Source organism: Chanodichthys erythropterus, chromosome 19 (genome assembly GCF_024489055.1).
Source record: "Chanodichthys erythropterus isolate Z2021 chromosome 19, ASM2448905v1, whole genome shotgun sequence".
Taxonomy (NCBI): domain Eukaryota; kingdom Metazoa; phylum Chordata; class Actinopteri; order Cypriniformes; family Xenocyprididae; genus Chanodichthys; species Chanodichthys erythropterus.
The window spans coordinates 24,432,308-24,453,145 of record NC_090239.1 but is presented as its reverse complement, the minus strand read 5'-3'; the positions used below and the strand labels follow the sequence as shown (position 1 = coordinate 24,453,145).

The 20,838-nt window shown below is 35.9% G+C and overlaps 1 protein-coding gene across 3 annotated transcripts in view; it reads left to right on the top strand.

Annotated features, from left to right (window-relative positions):
* Positions 1 to 13,324, top strand: part of LOC137007355 (zinc transporter ZIP11-like) — a 169,425-nt gene extending 156,101 nt beyond the window's left edge. For all 3 annotated transcript variants that reach the window (XM_067368732.1, XM_067368730.1, XM_067368731.1), the window contains exons 8-10: positions 10,781 to 10,879; positions 12,306 to 12,464; positions 12,561 to 13,324. In XM_067368732.1, the coding sequence (XP_067224833.1) occupies positions 10,781 to 10,879; positions 12,306 to 12,464; positions 12,561 to 12,639 (337 nt within the window). In that variant the 3' untranslated portion in view covers positions 12,640 to 13,324. The remainder of the gene's footprint in view (positions 1 to 10,780; positions 10,880 to 12,305; positions 12,465 to 12,560) is intronic.
* The last annotated feature ends 7,514 nt before the right edge of the window (positions 13,325 to 20,838 follow it).

Here is a 20,838-nt window from a genome sequence, read left to right as displayed (position 1 = left end):
TTATATCTTTCTATCGTCTGTCTGTCTGTCTATCCAACTATCCATCTATTCTATCTTTCTATCGTCTGTCTGTCTGTCTGTCCCATCTATCCAACTATCCATCTATTATATCTTTCTATCGTCTGTCTGTCTGTCTGTCCCATTTATCCAACTATCCATCTATTCTATCTTTCTATCGTCTGTCTGTCTGTCTGTCCCATCTATCCAACTATCCATCTATTATATCTTTCTATCGTCTGTCTGTCTGTCCTATCATCCATCCATCTACTTTCTATCATCTGTCTGTCCCATCCATCCATCGGCTAATTAAAGACATTTTTTAGTCACCAGTCACGTATACAAGTGATTTACTCACTGGCTACATGCACCAATTTTCGCCAATCCAAATGAATTGAATCCGATTGCAGATCTGTTTACATGTACTCTAAGCATTGTAATCTGATTCAAATATCCGTTTATATGTGTTTTATATACATTCCGATTAAAACTTTTGCGCACGCACTCTGCGTAGATATTGTCAGAAGCATCAAATATTGGCAATATTAAATCTTGGCGATTGAGAATGTAGTCGGATTCAAGCGTTTACATGGTAATTTTTTGATGTTGGATCGGATTAGAAAAGGAATAAACCACCCCTTCCAATCTGATCGAAATTTCATTCAGATTGAGCTCAATCAGATCGATTAAGGTGTTTACATGAACGTTTTTCAATCCGATTGAGCCGTCAATCCGAGTACAACTGTATTTTTTGGGTTCATGCAAATGTAGCCATTGTAGAGGGTTGGTTTCTGACTCAATTTTAAAGAATGCTTTATGCCAAAAAGGTTCTAGACAAAGAGGAAATGTCTTAAATTAGTGCATAATAGTTTCATGTGTAAAGATTTTTTTTTCTAGTGATAAAGTATGTTTACAAGCCGTTTAAATCATTAAATGTAATTAAAACAAAATCCATGAAACAAACCCCTAAAATGTTCTATATGAAGCGCCTGAAAGAACCATGTAAGGTTCTATATATTTCTTCTAAGAGTGTGGAATGTAAAATTATGAGCACAAAAAAAATCGGTTTATCCTTCAAAATATACTGTATATGCAGGCTGTGAAAATATTTTGTTAAAATGTGATGTAGTGAGAAAAGAAAGCAGAAGAAGGACAGAGAGAGAGAGAGAGAGAGAGAGAGCAGTGAGAGGGCTGGACTGATGGCTCTCTATCTAAATGTTATTCTCTGCAGTCCTCAAAGAGCACATTGTGCTTTGAATCTCAAAAACATAGGGCCCCTGTTCTCCCCGCTCTCTGTCTCTCATCCATCTCTCTCCCTCTTTCTCCATATCCCTCCATTTCCTCCACCCCGCCCTGTTTTTCCCTCTTGCGTTTTCATTTTGCCGTCTCTCATCTCTCTCACTTGATATGGGCTTAAAAAGACATTTCTCACAATCGCTTTTATTTTGTTGTTTTATTGAATTTTGGCAGCGGTTGGTGAAGCATCTGTTGGGCACCTATAATATTCAACCCTCCCTTATATTATTCATTTGTTGTTCCTCTGTCTGTTTTTCCAATGAGGAATAGCATGTTGACAGCATTTGATTAGTTTAGCATAATAAAAGAATAAAATTAATTACTAATACGAATACATCATGTGCATAATTGTGCATATTTCCCCTTCAAATCAGTGCTAAAAATGTGCTGCAGTTGCCATCTGGGTCTGCTCAGAACAGTAACAAACCCCCCCAAAAAAATGTTTTTTCTGTGAGCAAATGCTGTTAATCAGAGTTTGGACTTTATTCAGTTTAGTTTAGCAGGACTTGCCTGGCTCAACACCGCAGGTGTGTGTTTATACATGCCAGTAAAATATGGCCCAACTTTCTGTCTGGCTGCCTCAAAGACGCACCTGCCATTCTCAAAGCTGCTTTTATTACTGTTAAAGCTTGAGGGAAGAAACAGTGAGTTTCTGCATTGAAGACTCAAAATGCTGGAACTTAAATATAGTTTATGCAAAGACTGTATCTGTATAATCAGCTTTACTTTTTCACCTTAAATGGTTATTTACCCAAAAAACGAAATTTCTGTCATTTATTACTCAGCCTCATGTTGTCCCACACCCGTAAGACCTTCGTCCATCTTTGGAACACAAATTAAGATATTTTTGATGAAATCCGAGAGTTGTTTATCTCCCATGGAAAGCAACGTAATTAATGTCATTTGAGGTCCAGAAAACTAGTAAAGGCTTTTCGTGCACAAAAACAATGACTTTATTCAACAATTTATTCTCTCCCCTGCCTTACTGCAACAATGTTGGGTTTCCATGTTTTATGGGGACTTTCCATAGACAATGATTTTTATACTGTACAAACTGTACAAAAACATCACTTAGTATGATTTATAGGCTGTTTTCCTCATGGAGACCAAAACATGTCCCCACAAGGACAAGGATTTCAGATATTGCCATCTTTGTGGGGACATTTTGGGCATTACCAGGACACACCTTCCTAATATTATGTTGGTCCCCCAAAACAGCCCTGACCCGTCGAGGCATGGACTCCTCTAGACCCCTGAAGGTGTGCTGTGGTATCTGACACCAAGATGTTTACAGCAGATCCTTTAAGTCCTGTAAGCTGTGAGGTGGAGCCTCCATGGATCGGACTTGTTTGTTCAGCACATCCCACAGATGCTTGATTGGATTGAGATTTGGGGAATTTGGAGGCCAAGTCAACACCTTAAACTCATTTTTGTGCTCCTCGAACAGCCACTGTTTCCATGAAAGGCTGTACAAGGTCTGCAACAATGCTTAGGTAGGTGGTACGTGTCAAAGTAACATCCACATGGATGGCAGGACCCAAGGTTTCCCAGCAGAACATTGCCCAAAGCATCACACTGCCTCCGCCAGCTTGCCTTCTTCCCATAGTGCATCCTGGTGCCATGTGTTCCCCAGGTAAGAGATGCACACACACCTGGCCATCCACGTGATGTAAAAGAAAACGTGATTCATCAGACCACGCAAACCTTCTTCCATTGCTCCGTGGTCCAGTTCTGGTGCTCACGTGTCACTGTTGGCTCTTTCGGCGGTGGACAGGGGTCAGCAAACTGGTCTGCAGCTCCATATGCAACAAACTGAGATGCACGGTGTATTCTGACACCTTTCTATCAGCATTAACTTCTTGAGCAATATGAGCTACAGTAACTCGTCTGTTGGATCGGACCACACGGGCCAGCCTTCGCTCCCAACGTGCATCAATGAGCCTCGGCCGTCTCCGGTTTACCACTGTTCCTTCCTTGGAGCACTTTTGATAGATACTGACCACTGCAGACCGGGAACACCCCACAAGAGCTGCAGTTTTGGAGATGCTCTGACCCAGTCGTCTAACCATCACAATTTTGGCCTTGTCAAACTCACTCAAATCCTTACGCTTGCCCATTTTTCCTGCTTCTAAAACATCAACTTGCTTCCTTTGTCTTTAAAATCCATTGTCCACCAAGTTGCACATGCATTTCTTGTTGTTTAATATAGGCTTGATTACAGAAAACATAAACTGATAGAAAAGGCAATGCAAAGTGAAATCAAGCAACTTTGGCTGACAAACAAACAGACTAACTCTGGTTCAGTCTTAAGGTAATTATGAATAAGCACAGCTCTGGGCTATACTATCTTCGAAACAAACTAATGGGAAATGACAAGCCAGAACAAACATTGTGATCATCGTCTTACACTCACCAGTAAAAAAATGCATTAATGTTCATGTAGTGCAGAGCAAGAAGAATATGATATCTAATAAAGATTTGTATACTGTATGTGTATGTGTTTTAAGATTATGTCAGCTAGGCAACCAGAGTTGTCCTTTTCTCTGTATTACAGAAGAGTGAGTCACTAACCCTGTGTAAGAATCTCTTTATGTGCTTTAGTATCGAGCTTCAGGATCATTCTACAATGATGCTGTCAGGCACTTGCACGTTTGCACATCTGCAATTGCTTTAAGCATCTTTTAGAGCATAAGAATATGCATGTCACTCCTATTTAATGCTAACGTAGAAACAGCTTAAAAAAAGTAAATAATAAAAATAATAAAAATAAATATAAACAAGTTGGAACAATGAGTTTTCACACTTGCATATACTTGAATGATTTAATTTTCTGTTAAATTAAAAAAGGCTTAAATTCTTGAATATATTTAATGCTTACTTTTTTAAAAAATATATATATATCGTAGACAGAAATGGCACCGTTCAGGGAAACATAGCTTTGAGCCACTAGAACACAAGTTGTGAAAAAACATGCAGTGCAGTTAAGAGTGTCTTATAAAATGTTTTTAGGTACACTTTTCCCACATTCGTCCTCTGCGAGTGAAAAGCAGTGGGTATATGGTGGGTACTGGGGTCAAAGGTCACTGGAAAGCCATAGTGATTGGTGCAGATGGTTTTGGGGATTTTCCCTCATTTCTCCCAGATCCCCATGCTCTTCCCAACACACAGATGCCCATTCAGGGCAGACCCCCATGGATGGAGGGGGGCACCAAAGGCCCTTTGTGCCCAGAGAGGAGCTCTGTGGTCAGACACTGGACCCACTGTCTTCCCTTCTCAATGGAGGCTTCTTCATGCTTTTGCAATAATGTTGGAATGTTTCCCTTTATGTTTTTTGGGGGGGTTTGTTTTAATACAGCCGTCTGAACCAACACACATTGTATCACAAATCCCACTTCCTTCCTTCATTTTAATTTACTTTCAAGCTTGTATACTAAGCTAAGAAAGTGAAGTGTTGGAATGGCATTGTACGTTTTGAGATCTCCACCCTATTTTACTGCCGAGAGCTTGCGGTTACTGAAGCCTGTCCTCAGAGGTGGGTGAATAGACTCTCTTCGCACACAGAAATAGACCTGCCTCAGAGGAGTGAAATATGCCAGAGAAGAATTCCTGGGGATGGGAAAACATGTTTCTGAAATGGTGAGAAGGGCTGTTGTTTCCACACTGTGTGAACACAGCCCGTGTGAGCGAGTTCACTTCGCCCTTCTCCAAAACCTCCCCTTGGTTTTTTTTTTTTTTCTTCAGTCTTTCATTATGCCACACCACAGTTTCTCCTGTCCTCTCATCCTTTCTTCATTTCTCTTCCTCTCTCAAGTTGGCATGAAATGGAAATTCACCCATCTATTTTCTAAGTGCAACTATTCATTCATGCATATATAATTTTTTTAATACACTCTAAAAAATGCTGGGTTAAAAACAACCCAAGTTGGGTTAAATATGGAAAACCCAGTGATTGGGTTGTTTTAACCCAGTGGTTGGGTTAAATGTTTGCCCAATGTGCTGGTTAGTTTTATTTAACTCAACTATTGTGTAAAAATGACTATATGGCTGGCTTAAAATGAAACCAAAATATGTTGGAAATTAAAAATCAGACACATAATTACTAGAGGCAACAGTTATAATCAAAAGGTTATCATTTATTAATAAGCAATTTAATAAATGTTTATTATTTAATTATTATTAATTAAACATATTAATAAAATGTTATTTTCCAATCTATTTTGGGTTCATTTTAAGTGATCAATAAAGTGATTTTTAAACATCAGTTGAGTTAAATAAAACTACCCAGCAGGTTGGGTTAAAGATTCAACCCAACAGCTGGGTCAAAACAACCCAATCGCTGGGTTTGTCCATTTTTAACCCAACTTGGGTTGTTTTTAACCCAGCATTTTTTAGAGTGTAATATTCAGCCTCACACTCTTAAAAATGCTGGGCTAAAAACAACCCAAGTTGGGTTAAAAATGGACAAACCCAGTGGTTGGGTTAAATGTTTGCCCAACGTGCTGTGCAGTTTTATTTAACTCAACTATTGTTTAAAAATGACTGCATGGCTTTCTTAAAATGAACCCAAAATAGGTTGGAAATTAAAAATCAGACACATAATTACTAGAGGCAACAGTAATAATCAAAAGGTGAACATTTATTAATAAGCAATTTAATAAATGTTTATTGTTTAAATATTATTCTTTAAACTTATTAATAAATGTGTATTTATTAAACATACAGTAATAAACAATAGTTGAGTTCAATAAAAACTACCCAGCAGACTGGGTCAAACATTTAACCCAACTTCTGGGTTAAAACAACCCAATCACAGGGTTTGTCCATTTTCAAGCCAACTTGGGTTGTTTTTAACCCAGCATTTTTTAGAGTGCATAATGTTTAATGAAAATGTCATAGTTTATGTCTATAGTTTCTACACTGCCAGTCAAAACTTGCACACACTTGACTGAATTTTTATTTCTCTTAATTTTAAAAACCTATCTAACCTATTTGGACAGTTAATAGGCCAGTGCTGCATCGAAAAAATTTAAGCCTTGTGATTAAAATATAAAAGTGCAAGAAGATGCAAAAGGGAACTCAATTCGCTAATCTGCGTCTCAGCTCTTTTTCACGTCGTCTTACGCTTGAACAGACATATTCAAACTAAATTATCTCAAAATTCCCATCTGTGCAAGTATCCTCCTAACAGTCAGTTATGTCTTAAGTAAACACAAACAGTTGAGAAATAAAACGCATGTGTATCAGTATATTGTGTCCGTGCATTAACTCTTGAAGTGACAGCAGCCTAATATAGACTCTTTTTAATGTTAATCAAACAACAAAATACAAAGAACAAGCACTCATTGCCCTTGACTGAATAACATGTAACTTTATTAGGGATTCATTTCTGGTAAATATATTTATGGCCAGTACATTTTTGTAAGTCACCGGTTATTGGCAGGTGTGGCAGATGTTTAGTTTCAGGCCCAAAAGAACTAGTTTCTTCAAAACTTCACGTTTTGTGATGCATGGAAGAAATAAAGACACACGAGTTTGGATCAGCATTTTGAATCATTTTCACTTGCATTTTGTCTCCCTCAATTTCCCAACATCATACAAAAATGTAAGATTTTTAGAAAATTGTACACCGATTACAGATTATATGAATTCATACAAATTGGATACCAATTTGGCAAAACGTAATATAATTATGAATTGCCATGAGATTGTCTTGGAGAAACAGACCAAAATTTCCAATATTAAACTTAGAAGAAGAGCCATTTGGACCAGTTTAATAATAATTCTTTATTGGTGCTTTTTTGTTGTCATTTTGTAGCTTAACTGTCCCAGCCCTCATTCATGTGCATTATGTTGAAAAGTACAGCCAGAATGTTTTCAAAAACATCACATTTTGTGATAGAAGAACGGAAGAAATAGTCAAATGCTTTTGGATCAGCAATCCGTTCTCTTCAGTCTTTCACTTGCATTCGTTCTCCCTCAAACTCTCCAACATCATACGGCTGCTGTAAGCCTTTCCGTGACTAGCTGTCATTAATCTGACTTCTCTGGGGGCCGTACCTTGAGCGCATGCCAGCGCGCACATCGTTCAGCAGGAGAGATTGAAGAAGGCAGTGAAAGAGTGTTGGGGGTGGTGAAGAGGGGGAGTCAAAACAGAGCAGCTTTTCTTGCTTTGTGAGCGCAGGCTCCGGGAGGTTCCGGGAACTTCCAGAGTGCGGTTGGATTAGGACGCGGAGCAGTCTAGGCCAAACAAATAGAGCTGCTTATCAGTTCTGCAGCGAAGACCACCCTCAGAACGCCTCGGGAGAGAAACACGCTCCCACCCACTTCCCACTACTCTCTGGAGAAAACCTAAATCATCCTCCAGCGCTTATCGCTAATGAAGTGTTGTTCTTACACGCTTGTTTGAGTAAATGCCCGTTCACACACTCGTGTGCACTGTCTTGACTAATCCGGATACATTTGAAAGTTGGGACACAGTATTCTCCTTGTATGTTCATGCATTCTCACACTGTAAAAAAAATCCCAGTAAAATTTACGGTAAAAAACGGCAGCTGTGGTTGCCAGAACTTCAGAGAAACAAGCTGAGAAAGACAACACTAACATATAGAAGGTGCACACAGTGTCATTCACACACACACTAAACACCATCATGGTAACATGCATGCAATTTTAAAAATGCAATAAACATTAACAACATTAGATGTAACATAAAACCCTAATGTACATAACTGATTAGAAAAAAATGAGAAAAACTAAGAAGAAACAGAGTTATTTCAACGAAAATATATCAAATGTGAAGTGTCACACGGGGAATTTTGGGAATGTCAATTTATGGTTTTTCACTGTAAATTTTACAATGAATTGTTATTTTTCACTTCCAAAAACTGTCAATTTAACGGTATTTTACCGTAAAATTACATTAAATGTACTGTTAGATCTATGACAGTTATTCACCGTATATAGTACGGAAACTTTCTGTAAACCAATTGACAGTTTTTCACCGCAGCATTTTTACAATCTTTTACCGTTAAAATCACGGTCATTTTTTACAGTGCATATTGTTGTAGCTCAATCAGTAGATCATGGTGTTAGCAATTAACTAATAAAATATATACCGATGCGGATAAAAGCATAATAATGCATGTATGAATCAGAATGCATTTGAAATCACATTTTTTTTCTGTCCTCCTGTACACTGTGACAGTGTTTTCGTCCTGTGAAAACTGAACGTTTTGAAGATGCTCTCCAAAGTGGGTAAATTTGAAAATGGTACAGTGTGTTGTCAAACAATGACACATGTTAGCATACACCTTCTTACAGCTTATATTATATTAGTTAAGTTTTTTGCTTCCAATATCTGTTTCCAGTTTGTTTTATTATGCAATACATAGGCATTCATTTAAATTTCAAGCATGTTGTTTGTGCACTTAATGTAATAAACATCATACAATAGTGAAATAGGCTATAATTAGTCAAGACATCACGATAATAACTTTTGATCAGGCATTACCGCATGGGTCCTAAAGGAGACACGATTCCTGGGGGGACTTGATTTCTCATGACACCAGCATGGATCAGTTTACTCTTTCCCCACCATTGATGGAATTTTCCGTCACTTATGACAATGCTTCCTCGCCATTGACAGAATTTTCCGTCTTTCCGTGTTTTCACTGTTAGACGGTAGTGGACGCTATTACACATCTGCTGAAAGATTACTGAATCTCCTGATCAAAACACAGGCGAAGATGCAGCAGAAACAAGTGATAGCTTATGTAAGCAGATGCGATGTGAAATTGCGTGATCATCAACATTAAACAGCACATAAAGAACTGTGATGGTTTTGGGGTGTTGATGGATCTACTTCATCTATGTTTTGATCATCATTGTAGTCTTTGACAAAAATGTGATTTTTCTCAGCTTTTTGCTCAAAATGTAGCTTTTTTAAATTAAAATCACCCACATTCAAATGTTCAACATGTTCTCCAACCAATACATTGTTTGTCACTTCCCTGAAATACGACCCATATGAGTGTTTACTTAAGTTGTGCCCTATCGACAACAGGACACTTTCATTTTAATGCATTGTTCCCTTTTATCTGCGTCATATTTCGGGTTTCGCATTGCTCAATTGGCAGAGCATTGCAATATATAACAATATGCAATCATGTGATCATGTTGGTTCGATCCCAGGGAATGCATGTGCTCATAAAGTGTATATGCACTATAAATCACTAATGGTAGGTTTAGGGGTGGGGTTTTGCTAAATGGAAATAGGAGAAATAGTGTAAAAAGTAGACACATTGCATTTAAATGAACATGCATTTTTGATTGGTAACGACAGTCATACGTCATTTCATGACGACAGACGTAAAACGACACTGTCATTATTTTTACGCAAGCTAGAGGGTGCATGACTTTAAAACTAAAATATTGGTTGTAATAAGGTGCTTGAAAAATGACCTATAGGGTTGTTTTTTTGTTTTTTTTGGAGGACAGTCTGCAAATGTTGATTAAAAAAAGAATGCTTGAAGCTACAATAAAAGTTTAGACATCTCCTTTAGACATTGCAGCTACATTTCAACTAGCAGACATTAGAGTATTATAGACTGTCTGCTTAATATCTTAAAGCACTTTATTTTGATGCTCCCAACAGACATTAGACTGACTATATGTAATTTTACAAGTACATGTCAACGTATTCTTCTAACTCTAACCTAAACCTAACCAGTCTGCTACTCTAATGAGAGTTAGTTGACAAGTAGTTGCAAAGTTAGTAGAATGTCTAAAGTGGACTGTTGTGTGTAACTATACACACTTGCACTTTTTCTAAAGATAAATGTTGCTTTCTTGCATCAAAACATGAGGGCAGTTGCTTTTTAGACCGTATGATATCAATTGAGTGTGACCTGTGTATTTTGCTAATAAAATGATCATGCCAGAATAATTTTGTGGGAACTTCATGATGTCTGATATCATCTCATTTTATGCATGTGCAGTAAGATGATTTAAGCATTCTGCCATTTCAGTATGGACCAGAAACTTTTGGAAAACATCAATGGACAAAAAAAGTTTAGAAACGAAAACAGCGTTTTCAAATGTATTAATGATGAAGCCTAAAAAGCTTGTGTCACGGTTTGCGAGAAAGTTTCATAAATGATCATCCAAACACAACCGTGTGATTCCAGATGTAGTTCATGCCCCATCCATAACCCATTTTTCCTTGTGGTCTTGTGGTACGGCACACCCATATGTTGCACTTCAGAAAGCCTTCATCTGATTCACACGGAGAGCCTTAGTCAACAGTCGATTCTCAACCCTGGCACACTCCACACTGTGAAATCTCTCGCTGAGATAATGTGTGAAGTTAAGAGAGTTGAAAAGTTACAGAGTGTCAAAACCACTTGGAACAGTGTGCCTCAATGCAACACCAGATCTGTATGTGCTCTCTGTTGAGAACTGATTTAGCGATAATGTCTGTTTCTTTCAGAAATTTGGCCATAGGCATTGGCATTCAGAATTTTCCAGAAGGCCTTGCAGTGAGTCTCCCATTGCGGGGTTCTGGGATGTCCACATGGCGATCCTTTTGGTGAGTCAAGACAAATACACATTCTCATCTCAAACCTTGTGAGCTGCCTACCTGGACAGCGTTTTAAGGCGTTATTGCATAAAGTATTACACTTTCAATGCAAAGGCTGCTCCAAACAGTTTAAACACCTTAATTTGGACCAACGTTTGCAGAAAAGGCGAGACCAGAATTCACAGTCGTGTATGTTCATGTTAAATTCACACAGAGTACTGTACATGTTTTTTATACAGCTACAAATACACACTTCATGATATCTGATAGTTGGATTTGTCAAAGTTTGCGTAGTTCTTAGATTTAAATGTTTACTGGATATCTAAAGACTTGTTTAAATTACATAAATGCATATTTGCTGAATGTGCTATATACTATACTATACTATAACTCAAAAAAATAAATAAATAAATAAAATAAAAAAATTCTAAACTGACACTTGACAATCAATAAAAAAATAATAATAATAATAATAAATAAATAAATAAGAGACCATACTAACAGAAAAAATAAAAAAAAATAAAATAAAAATTAAAAAGACCAAACTGGCACTTATCGACCAAAATAAATAAATAAATAAATTAATTAATTAAAAAGGCCAAACTGACACTTATCGACCAAACAGAAGAACATTAATTAAAAAATAAAAATTAAAAGGTCAAACTGACACTTATTGGCCAAAAAGAAGAAAATTAATTTAAAAATAAATATTAAAAGGTCAAACTGACACTTATCGACCAAACAGAGAAAAAATAAATAAATAAATAAGGAAAAAAAAACAAATTAAAAATTAAAAAAGGCCAAACTGGCACTTATTGGCCAAAAAAAATAAAAAATAAAAAATAAAATAAAATTGAAATTAAAAAAGGCCAGACTGGCACTTATTGGCCTAAATAAATAAGAATTAAGAAGCCAAACAGGCACTTGTTGGCAAAACAGAAAATAAGAAGAAAATAAAAATAAATAAATAAATGAATGAATGAATGAATGAAAGAATGAAAGAATGAATGAAAGAATGAAAGAATGAAAGAAAGAAAGAAAGAAAGAAAGAAAGAAAGAAAGAAAGAAAGAAAGAAAGAAAAAAAAAAGCCAAACTGGCACTTACTGGCCATATACAGAAAAAATAAAAATAAAAACAGCCAAACTGACACTTATTGGCCAAACAGAAAACCTAATTAAAAAAAATATATATATATTAAAAAAGTCCAAATGTCAGCCAATTTACAGGAATTGACGATATGTTGGTTGACCACTAGTTAGGATGCTGTCTTGGATGGAAGCTGCAGCATTCTTAGTTTTGGGACAATGCCAGAGTCACAAACATTTAATAATGTCTGTTTGCCTTCATTTATTCCTAATATGTCCTCAGCGCTCTTACTGATTTCTGAGACATTCTAAAAGCTGTTAATATAACGGTGCGGTCTCTGTCTCACAGGTACGGACAGCTGAGCGGGATGGTCGAGCCTCTGGCTGGGTTGTTAGGGGCCGTTGCCGTGGTGCTGGCGGAGCCGTTGCTACCGTACGCTCTCGCCTTCGCTGCAGGAGCCATGGTGTATGTGGTGGTCGATGACATCATTCCTGAAGCTCAAGTCAGGTGAGGAGCACAGTAAGAGACATTACTGAAAGTAAAAGTCTGCAGATGTGTGTATGCCACTGAAAGTGTGTGTGTGTGTGTGTGTTTCTCTTACAGTGGGAATGGTAAGCTGGCCTCGTGGACATCCATTCTAGGCTTCGTCGTGATGATGTCATTGGATGTGGGCCTTGGCTGAGCCTTTTCATTGGTTGAAACTTTGAATGTCACCTGACTGCACTGAAAGAAGTGACCAAAGCAGCCTTTTCTTGGTGTATACTGTAGGTTTATTATCCAATGGAATATTTTTCTACGTATTTTATGTAATTTTTATTTGTTTTATGAATGACTCACGGACCACATTCGTTTAGACGGCAAAAAGGATTGATTGCAAAATACTTGAATAATTATTAAAACTTGAATGATTGATATAAGGGGTTGTTTAGGGGTGTGTGTGTATTTCTGTGTACATGAGAGCTTCCCATCAGTAATATAAGGACCGTAAGCTTTCAGCATAGCTTCTTTTCATTTGAATGAAAAGTGATGATAACTTTTGAGTAATCTAATGTTTTTTAGCTAGTCTTTCCAGTCAGCCAGTCACTTTCAAGTGATGGAATTAAATGTTTAATTAAAAGTTTTCATTTGATGGCCTTTTGTTTTTTTTGTATTGCTGTTAATTATATATTATATGCAACACAAGTATGAATAGTAAGGTGATATGCAACACGTGTGAATGGTGATGTAAAACGATTACACTGTGCAACTCGTTTGTGTTCATTTGTGTGTGAAATACATTGAACATTTTCATTTTGTTGCTTAAATAAGGAGAAAGAAGTAATAAACTCATTGTTCACTTTCTGGCACAGATTTCTGTTGAAAGTTTGCATCTCTTATGAGATTTCAGGTAGATGTCAGCCCTATAAAGCTGGTTTTCTTCTGAATATATGTTATATATGCACTCATGGACTTACATCATGTCAGCTTTCATAAAAGGCAGAACTAAAAGCTCTATAAAAAAAAAAAAAAGAGTAAAAGCTCCATTTAGTATTTTCGAACAAATGAAAGCAGCTGGTTTTAATGCATCAAATGCATGGAGGTCTTGACAACTAAATTCATCAAACTCAACAATTCAACCTTGTTACCCAAGAAGAAATGATCAAATAAATATTATTTCTTTAATTTTTGCACAATATAAATATATTAGCAACCAACAAACCATATCTGTTGGCAGAAAATGGCAGTTCTGAAGTAGCAGTCTGTGGAAGCCATGGAATAAAATAATTAAAAAAATATATTAATTTCAAGTTTATATTTCACAATTCTGTCTTTTTTCTCGCAAATCTGAGTTTATATCTCACAATTCTTAGATGGAAAAACAGAATAGTGAAATATACTCGTTAATCTGTATTTTTTCCTCAGAATTGCGAGTTTATATCCTGCAATTCTGACTTTTGTCCCCTCAGAATTGTGATATAAACTCACAATTGTGAGTTATACAGTCTGAACTGGGAGATACAAACACACAAATACAAGAAAAAAGTCAGAATTGTGAAATAAAAATGTTAATTTGTGCTATAACTGCTGTATGTTTGTCTCCTATGAACTGCATATGTGAATATTATGTTCCTGTTTACATCAGATTAATGCTTTAATAGTAGAATAATCATTGCAGGTTTCATCTGTCCAGTCTGAGACTTGTAACATAAGCATCTGTGTTTCACTTCAAAGTGCGTCTTCAGCGACGATATTCTATAAAAATGAAGACTATATTTTTTGCATTCCAATTCTGACATCCAAAGGCACAACAAAACATTTTTCTCTTATTCTGTGGATTATTTTTCTGCCGCCACTATGAGCAAGTGACTGTGACGTCTGCTCTGAACTGGTCTATAGAATGCTAGATAAAATAACACAACTCTGTCTCAAAAGTTGGTACCATGTTTTTAAAAAAAAACGCACATTTAAGTTGTTTTAACTGCTGAGGTTGGCATCTTGACATTTTCTGGTTTCTAATTACTTCAGACCCTGTTTTTGTGTTCACGGAAAGTGGTGATGAAACAGGAAGTGTTTTAGTGAAAATAGCATATTAACTTTGAAGAGAATCTGGAGGAAAGCCAGTGTTTTGCTCTTGAAGTGCAGGCCGTTAATCTTGTGGTTTCCTCTTGCAAAGTGGTTCATCCACAACACGTGTGCATTTATGCAAAGTCTGTTTCTTGGTGTAAGTTTTATAATCCATATAAAGTTGTTACTCCATCACATTGTTGCATTATTCTATAGAGCAGCCAAATAAATTGAATGTCAAATTGCAATTGAAGATGCTTTTCCTCATAAGCTTCTTACAGAGCTCATTGCATAGATATGGGTCAGGCATTGTATTGTGGCAGCAATCTAGAAGCCTTTTCGGTTTGGTTTGAAGTGCAATGGATTTGATTCCAGCCTCAGATGAGACTATACACTTTTTGATTATGCTTAGGCGGGTGAGAAGGTTGCAATCAATACTTCATCACATTAGCAGCCTTAGTTAAAAGATTTCATTGTTGATCCTTAAGTCTTTGAATAGGAGGGAGTCCGACTGACTGCTTACACCGAACTGACCTTCATCTGTCTTTTGTTGAGTCAATAGACCTCTGTTCTGAGTGTTAACTCACGTCAACTTAGTTGGAGCTGGTTATCGTATTTAACAAAACTGACTCTGTCCTGAAAGTTAAAATACTGGTTTGGGTTGAAAATGGACAAACCCAGCGGTTGGGTTAAATGTTTGCTCAACATGCCGGGCAGTTTTATTTAACCCAACTACTGATTAAAAATGACTATATGACTGACTATATGGCTTAAAATGAACCCAAAATAGGTTGGAAATTAAAAATCAGACTCATAATTACTACACTCTAAAAAATGCTGGGTTAAAAACAACCCAAGTTGGGTTGAAAATGGACAAACCCAGCAATTGGGTTGTTTTAACCTAGTGGTTGGGTTAAATGTTTGCCCAACCTGCTGGGTAGTTTTATTTAACCCAACTACTGTATGTCTGGCTTAAAATGAATCCAAAATAGGTGAGAAATTAAAAATCAGACACATAATTACTAGAGGCAACAATAATAATCAAAAGGTGAACATTTATTAATAAGCAATTTAATAAATGTTTATTGTTTATTATTCATTATCTTATTAATAAATGCTCATTTATTAAACATATTAATAAATGTTAGTTTCCAGCATATTTTGGGTTCATTTTAAGCAATCAATACAGTAATTTTTATACAACAGTTGAGTTAAATAAAACTTCCCAGCAGGTTCCCAGCAACCCAACTGCTGGGTTAAAACAACCCAAGTTGGGTTGAAAATGGACAAACCCAGCAATTGGGTTGTTTAAACCAAGCAGTTGGGTTAAATTGGTTTTTAACCCAGCATTTCTTTAGAACAGGTTTTCATGCTTGAATGTTCATAAAACACATTATCTTCCTCATATTCTCCATTGTTGCAGCTCCTCTCTGCCCAGTCTGTCAGTAACGCTCTGTTTAGTTCCTGTCTCTATGAAGCCCCTCCTTCTGAAAAGCTCAATGTGCTCTGATTGGTCGGCTGGAGCCGTGTGTTGTGATTGGTGTTTGGGAAATGTCCCGCCCCTTACCACAACCGCCAGTTTCAACACACTACTAACTAACTCAACTAGGCCCCGCCCCTTTATTCTTTATATGAATTATTTAAATGAGGAATATTGTGAAGAAAACTCAAGACTACAATGGAGGCGTTTCAGGGAGTTCAGAAACAGTGATACAGAGAATAACTTTTCATGCTCGGAAAACAACATCGCACACTAAAGAAAGCATAATCCTGTTTAATGGAGCACAGAGACTGAGTTTGTCATTTAAATGATACGACTTATTGCAGTAAGCCAAACAGCTCTGTTTTGAATAAACGGCACACAACAGCTGTTTATGAGTTGCCTCTCCTCTCTCATCGCCCTGACCCAAATAATGAAGAAAGAGGCCTTTTTGTTGTATTTTTCACATAACCTGGAAAAGTTAGCCGAATAACTCCAGTCATACGATCTGTGGCACTGAAGTGGTTTTGGTTATGGCATGTGTGAAGGAATGTGTTGGGGTTAAACAGAGAGACTGCTCACAATGTCTTTGTGTTTCATAGTCTGACTCCCGGTCACGCAGTAATGCAACTTGGACAAGCTCTCCAACCGAGAAGTATGTGTGTGGGTGAGCGTGGATTATTCAATACATCTTTTCTTTAGTCCGTATTTGCACTAACTCATATACTTATTTAAATATAAAGTGTTACAAAGGAAATTATTCTAGCGAAACAGAATATGTACAAATATGAATATATTATAAATCCTAAATATGCATTTATTATAAATACTGAATTGTTGACATGGACATTTAACATATACACTCTTAGAAGAAAATGTTATATATGGAAACTTAAAGGTGCTTCATATATTAAACGCTTTATGATCATGGGATCATTTGATGGATTTAGCTTTAATTAATTGATTTTTTTTTTCTTTTAAAGAAATTATTTAGCCTTTTTTTTTAGGTTAAAATGTATATATTTGTATAAGGGAAACTGAATGGTTTTATATGCTGTAACTGGTCGCAATTGGTTGATTTTAATGGTCCTGCAGTGCACATTCATTTTAAATTAAAGTAATGGTGACACTTTAGTTCAGGGTCCAATTCTCACTATTAACTAGTTGCTTATTATCATGCATATTACTAAGATATTGGCTGTTTATTATTATCTTATTCTGCATGACCTTATTCTACATCCCTTAATCCTACCCAATACCTACAACCTTAATAAGCAGTAATTAGGGATTTATTGAGGCAAAAATTATAGTTAATAGTTAATAGAGAGAATTGGACCCTAAACTAAAGTGTTAATTTGTTCAAATTTTATGTAGTCTCTCAATTAATATGACCTTGTAAATCTAGCTATCACTGTCAGTTTTATTAAAATGAACTCATTTCATTCAAATATTGGAGTTCATTGCACTTAATAGACAAAGTTGCATGAACTCAATAACTGATTATATTAAGCAGAACTCAAACTGAAAGAGTTATAGCAGATTTCTAGTTCCCAGCATGCTTTGCCTGAAGGAAATTAAATGTTATTTTATGTGTTTTAGCTAGCAGGTCACTAAAACAGTAGAGAAAATAATTAGGTAGAGTTTAATTGTGTTTGAAGGAATATTCTTTTAGTGAACGCAAATGAAATGTTCATAATACACTCTAAAAAATGCTGGGTTAAAAACAACCCAAGTTGGGTTGAAAATGGACAAACCCAGCAATTGGGGTGTTTTAACCCAGTGGTTGGGTTAAATGTTTGCCCAACGTGCTGGGTAGTTTTATTTATTTAACATTTATTTAATTTCTTATTAATAAATGTACACCTTTTGATTATTATTGTTGCCTCTAGTAATTATGTGTCTGATTTTTAATTTCTCACCTATTTTGGATTCATTTTAAGCCAGACATATAGTCATTTTTAATCAGTAGTTGGGTTAAATAAAACTACCCAGCAGGTTGGGCAAACATTTAACCCAACCACTGGGTTAAAACAACCCAATTGCTGGGTTTGTCCATTTTCAACCCAACTTGGGTTGTTTTTAATCCAGCATTATTTAGAGTGTATATATATATATATATATATATATATATATATATATATATATATATATATATATATATATATATATATATATATATATATATATATATATATATAACAAAATAATATCCTACAAAACTACAAGTCCCATGATGCAGTGGTGAGCGCGTGTGAGCGTCTGTGGAATGAAGGGCGCACTTGTTGAGTTTGGGAACTTTCAGAAGCTTGAACTTCTCACTTTGGACGCAGCGGAGCTCTCTTTATCATCACGCAATATGGATGTATGCTTACTTTCTACTAATACGACTATGTTGCTCTTGTCAAAATGCTGGTCGAAGTTCATATGGAGTGTCTTTAATGTTTTACGGGTTAGACACACCGTTATAGCGCGCACGGGTCAGAAATAACAGCGTGCCTGTAATGGATTATAACGCGCCGCTTGATCGCTTCATATCTGGAGGTAAATCTGAATGAGAGTTACAGTGTGATGGATTGTGTGAAGGAGAGATGTATGCTTTACTGGAGGACGTTTCATGCCACTATGGGACTATTTATGGACTATCATTGGACTTTATATGAATGGAGAAGATCGCTGCTTTGCCAAGGTAAGAGCTCTGTCACTGTTTCATCCTGAAAAACACTTATTGAGTTACAAACACTAATGCTAAAAGAGTCACCTTGACTTTGATTCTTCACGTCAGATGAAGTGATGCGGTGCACCTGCACAAACTGATCACTTTCCCCCTCCCAGCCGTGGCATGATAGATCTCTTTCTGCTCTGCTTATATTAAGATTTCCATTACTTATATTATAATTCCCATATCTTTATATTTAACATGTATTTTGTAAGAGTCTGACAGATGAGAAAGTGGTGCTAGTTTGTCACAAAGTGTTTAGATGTCAGTAACTTTGAGGTTTTGAGTTAAAATGTCCAATCAAATGTGTTTTCTCCAGCAGATCTGTGCTAGATCAGCTCATCTTGACTTGCACTTTTTGTTTATCAAACTAAAATAAAATATAAAAAATTTGATCTGAAACTTTTTTTTTTTTGTTAGGTCAGATTATTTACTAGGTGTTTAAAAAAATAAAATAAAATAATAATAATAATATATACATATATCATATTAAATGTAATAATTGCCTCTATTATACCCATATTTAATCTAATACGCTGTTAAATGACAGTTTGCATTGTGACAACTTATAGTTTAAAGTGACAACTTAAAGTGACAATATGCATGTTTAATGAACTTTTTTTCTTATATTTCATTGGCAAAAATATTCATAGCTTTGTGTGTGTGTGTGTGTGTATATATATATATATATATATATATATATATATATATATTTATTATTATTATTATTATTATTATTATTATTATTATTATTTTATTATTATTTATATCTTATATATATTTGCTTTTTTATTTGAAATCAATATTTTCAGAGTTAGACACAAAGGTTTATATTGCTGTCAGACAAAGTACAAGATCATTTTGTGTAGTTCCTTCTGTTTTCACAAACCTACATTTATACCTCAGGAAAGTTGAAGAAGATGCTTGTCTTTAAACAACACAAAATCTAAAACCACTGCTGTTGAAATACGTAAATGAATGGCCTCTTCAGTTCTGGACAGTTCCCTGGAATAGGAAAAGTGCTTTCTGTTTTAGTTCAGAAGTCCATCATCTACCAGGTGAACTTTCTGCTGATGTCTGAATAGAGTAAATAGAGCCCAGTGATTGGCTGGGAGAAACTGCAACAATCATTTGATTGGTGTAACCAGAGAGACTGTTTCCTCCTGACTCACTCACTGAGACATAAGAAGTGTTAAAGTTCAAGAGTGGGTCAGTAGCTCAACCTGATTGACTTTGCACAAGTTCTGCTGGTCTCTGCTGTCCTCTGGTGGTCATTTTCTGTGGTGCGGTCTGATCTACACCTGTGTGTTTGTCTCCACCTGCTGGTAGTCACTTGCACTGTAAGCAAGTTCTCTCATTATTGGGGTTGAATGGGTGTCTGCATCGATGTGCTGCTACTAAAGGAGTGGAACTTGATGTATTGTGTGAATTATGGGTATACTGCTTCCAGAAATGTGTTTTATTTTAACATTGTTGAGACCAGTGGTGTGTGGTGGTGTTTTAAAGGGGAACCTATTATGCAAAATTCACTTTTACATGTTGTTTGAACATAATTGTGTGTTGGCAGTGTGTGTATACAACATATAGATCATACAGAAGCTCAATTCGCCTCTATGAAGTTCTGCACACATGTTGGAGACGACGGTCTCTGCTTGTTTACAGTGCAAGGGTGAATGAAGACCTGGTGGTTTGGATAAGTACAGTGTTTTCTTTACTGAAAATCACAGTGTTTGTAAGAGAAGAGAGTTGTAGTCTAGTATTTGCCATCTAGTCATAGCCAATACAGATGCATCATGAAAATGTACAGCAATGCAATTATTGCATCAGATGCGACAAAACACACATCTCTGACATTCACTGAAAAAATCCATTTGAGCTTGGTAAAATGTTAATATAATGACACATAAATAAAGCCAAAAAACAAACTTTGACAACATGGTGTATCAAAAAATAAATAAATAAATAAATAAATAAATATATAAATATATAAATATATATATATATATATATATATATATATATATATATATATATATATATATATATATATATATATATATATATATATATTATAGCACCATTTTAAGTATTACTATTCTATTCTTATATTCATAAAGACTCATTAAGACCTATACTGCATT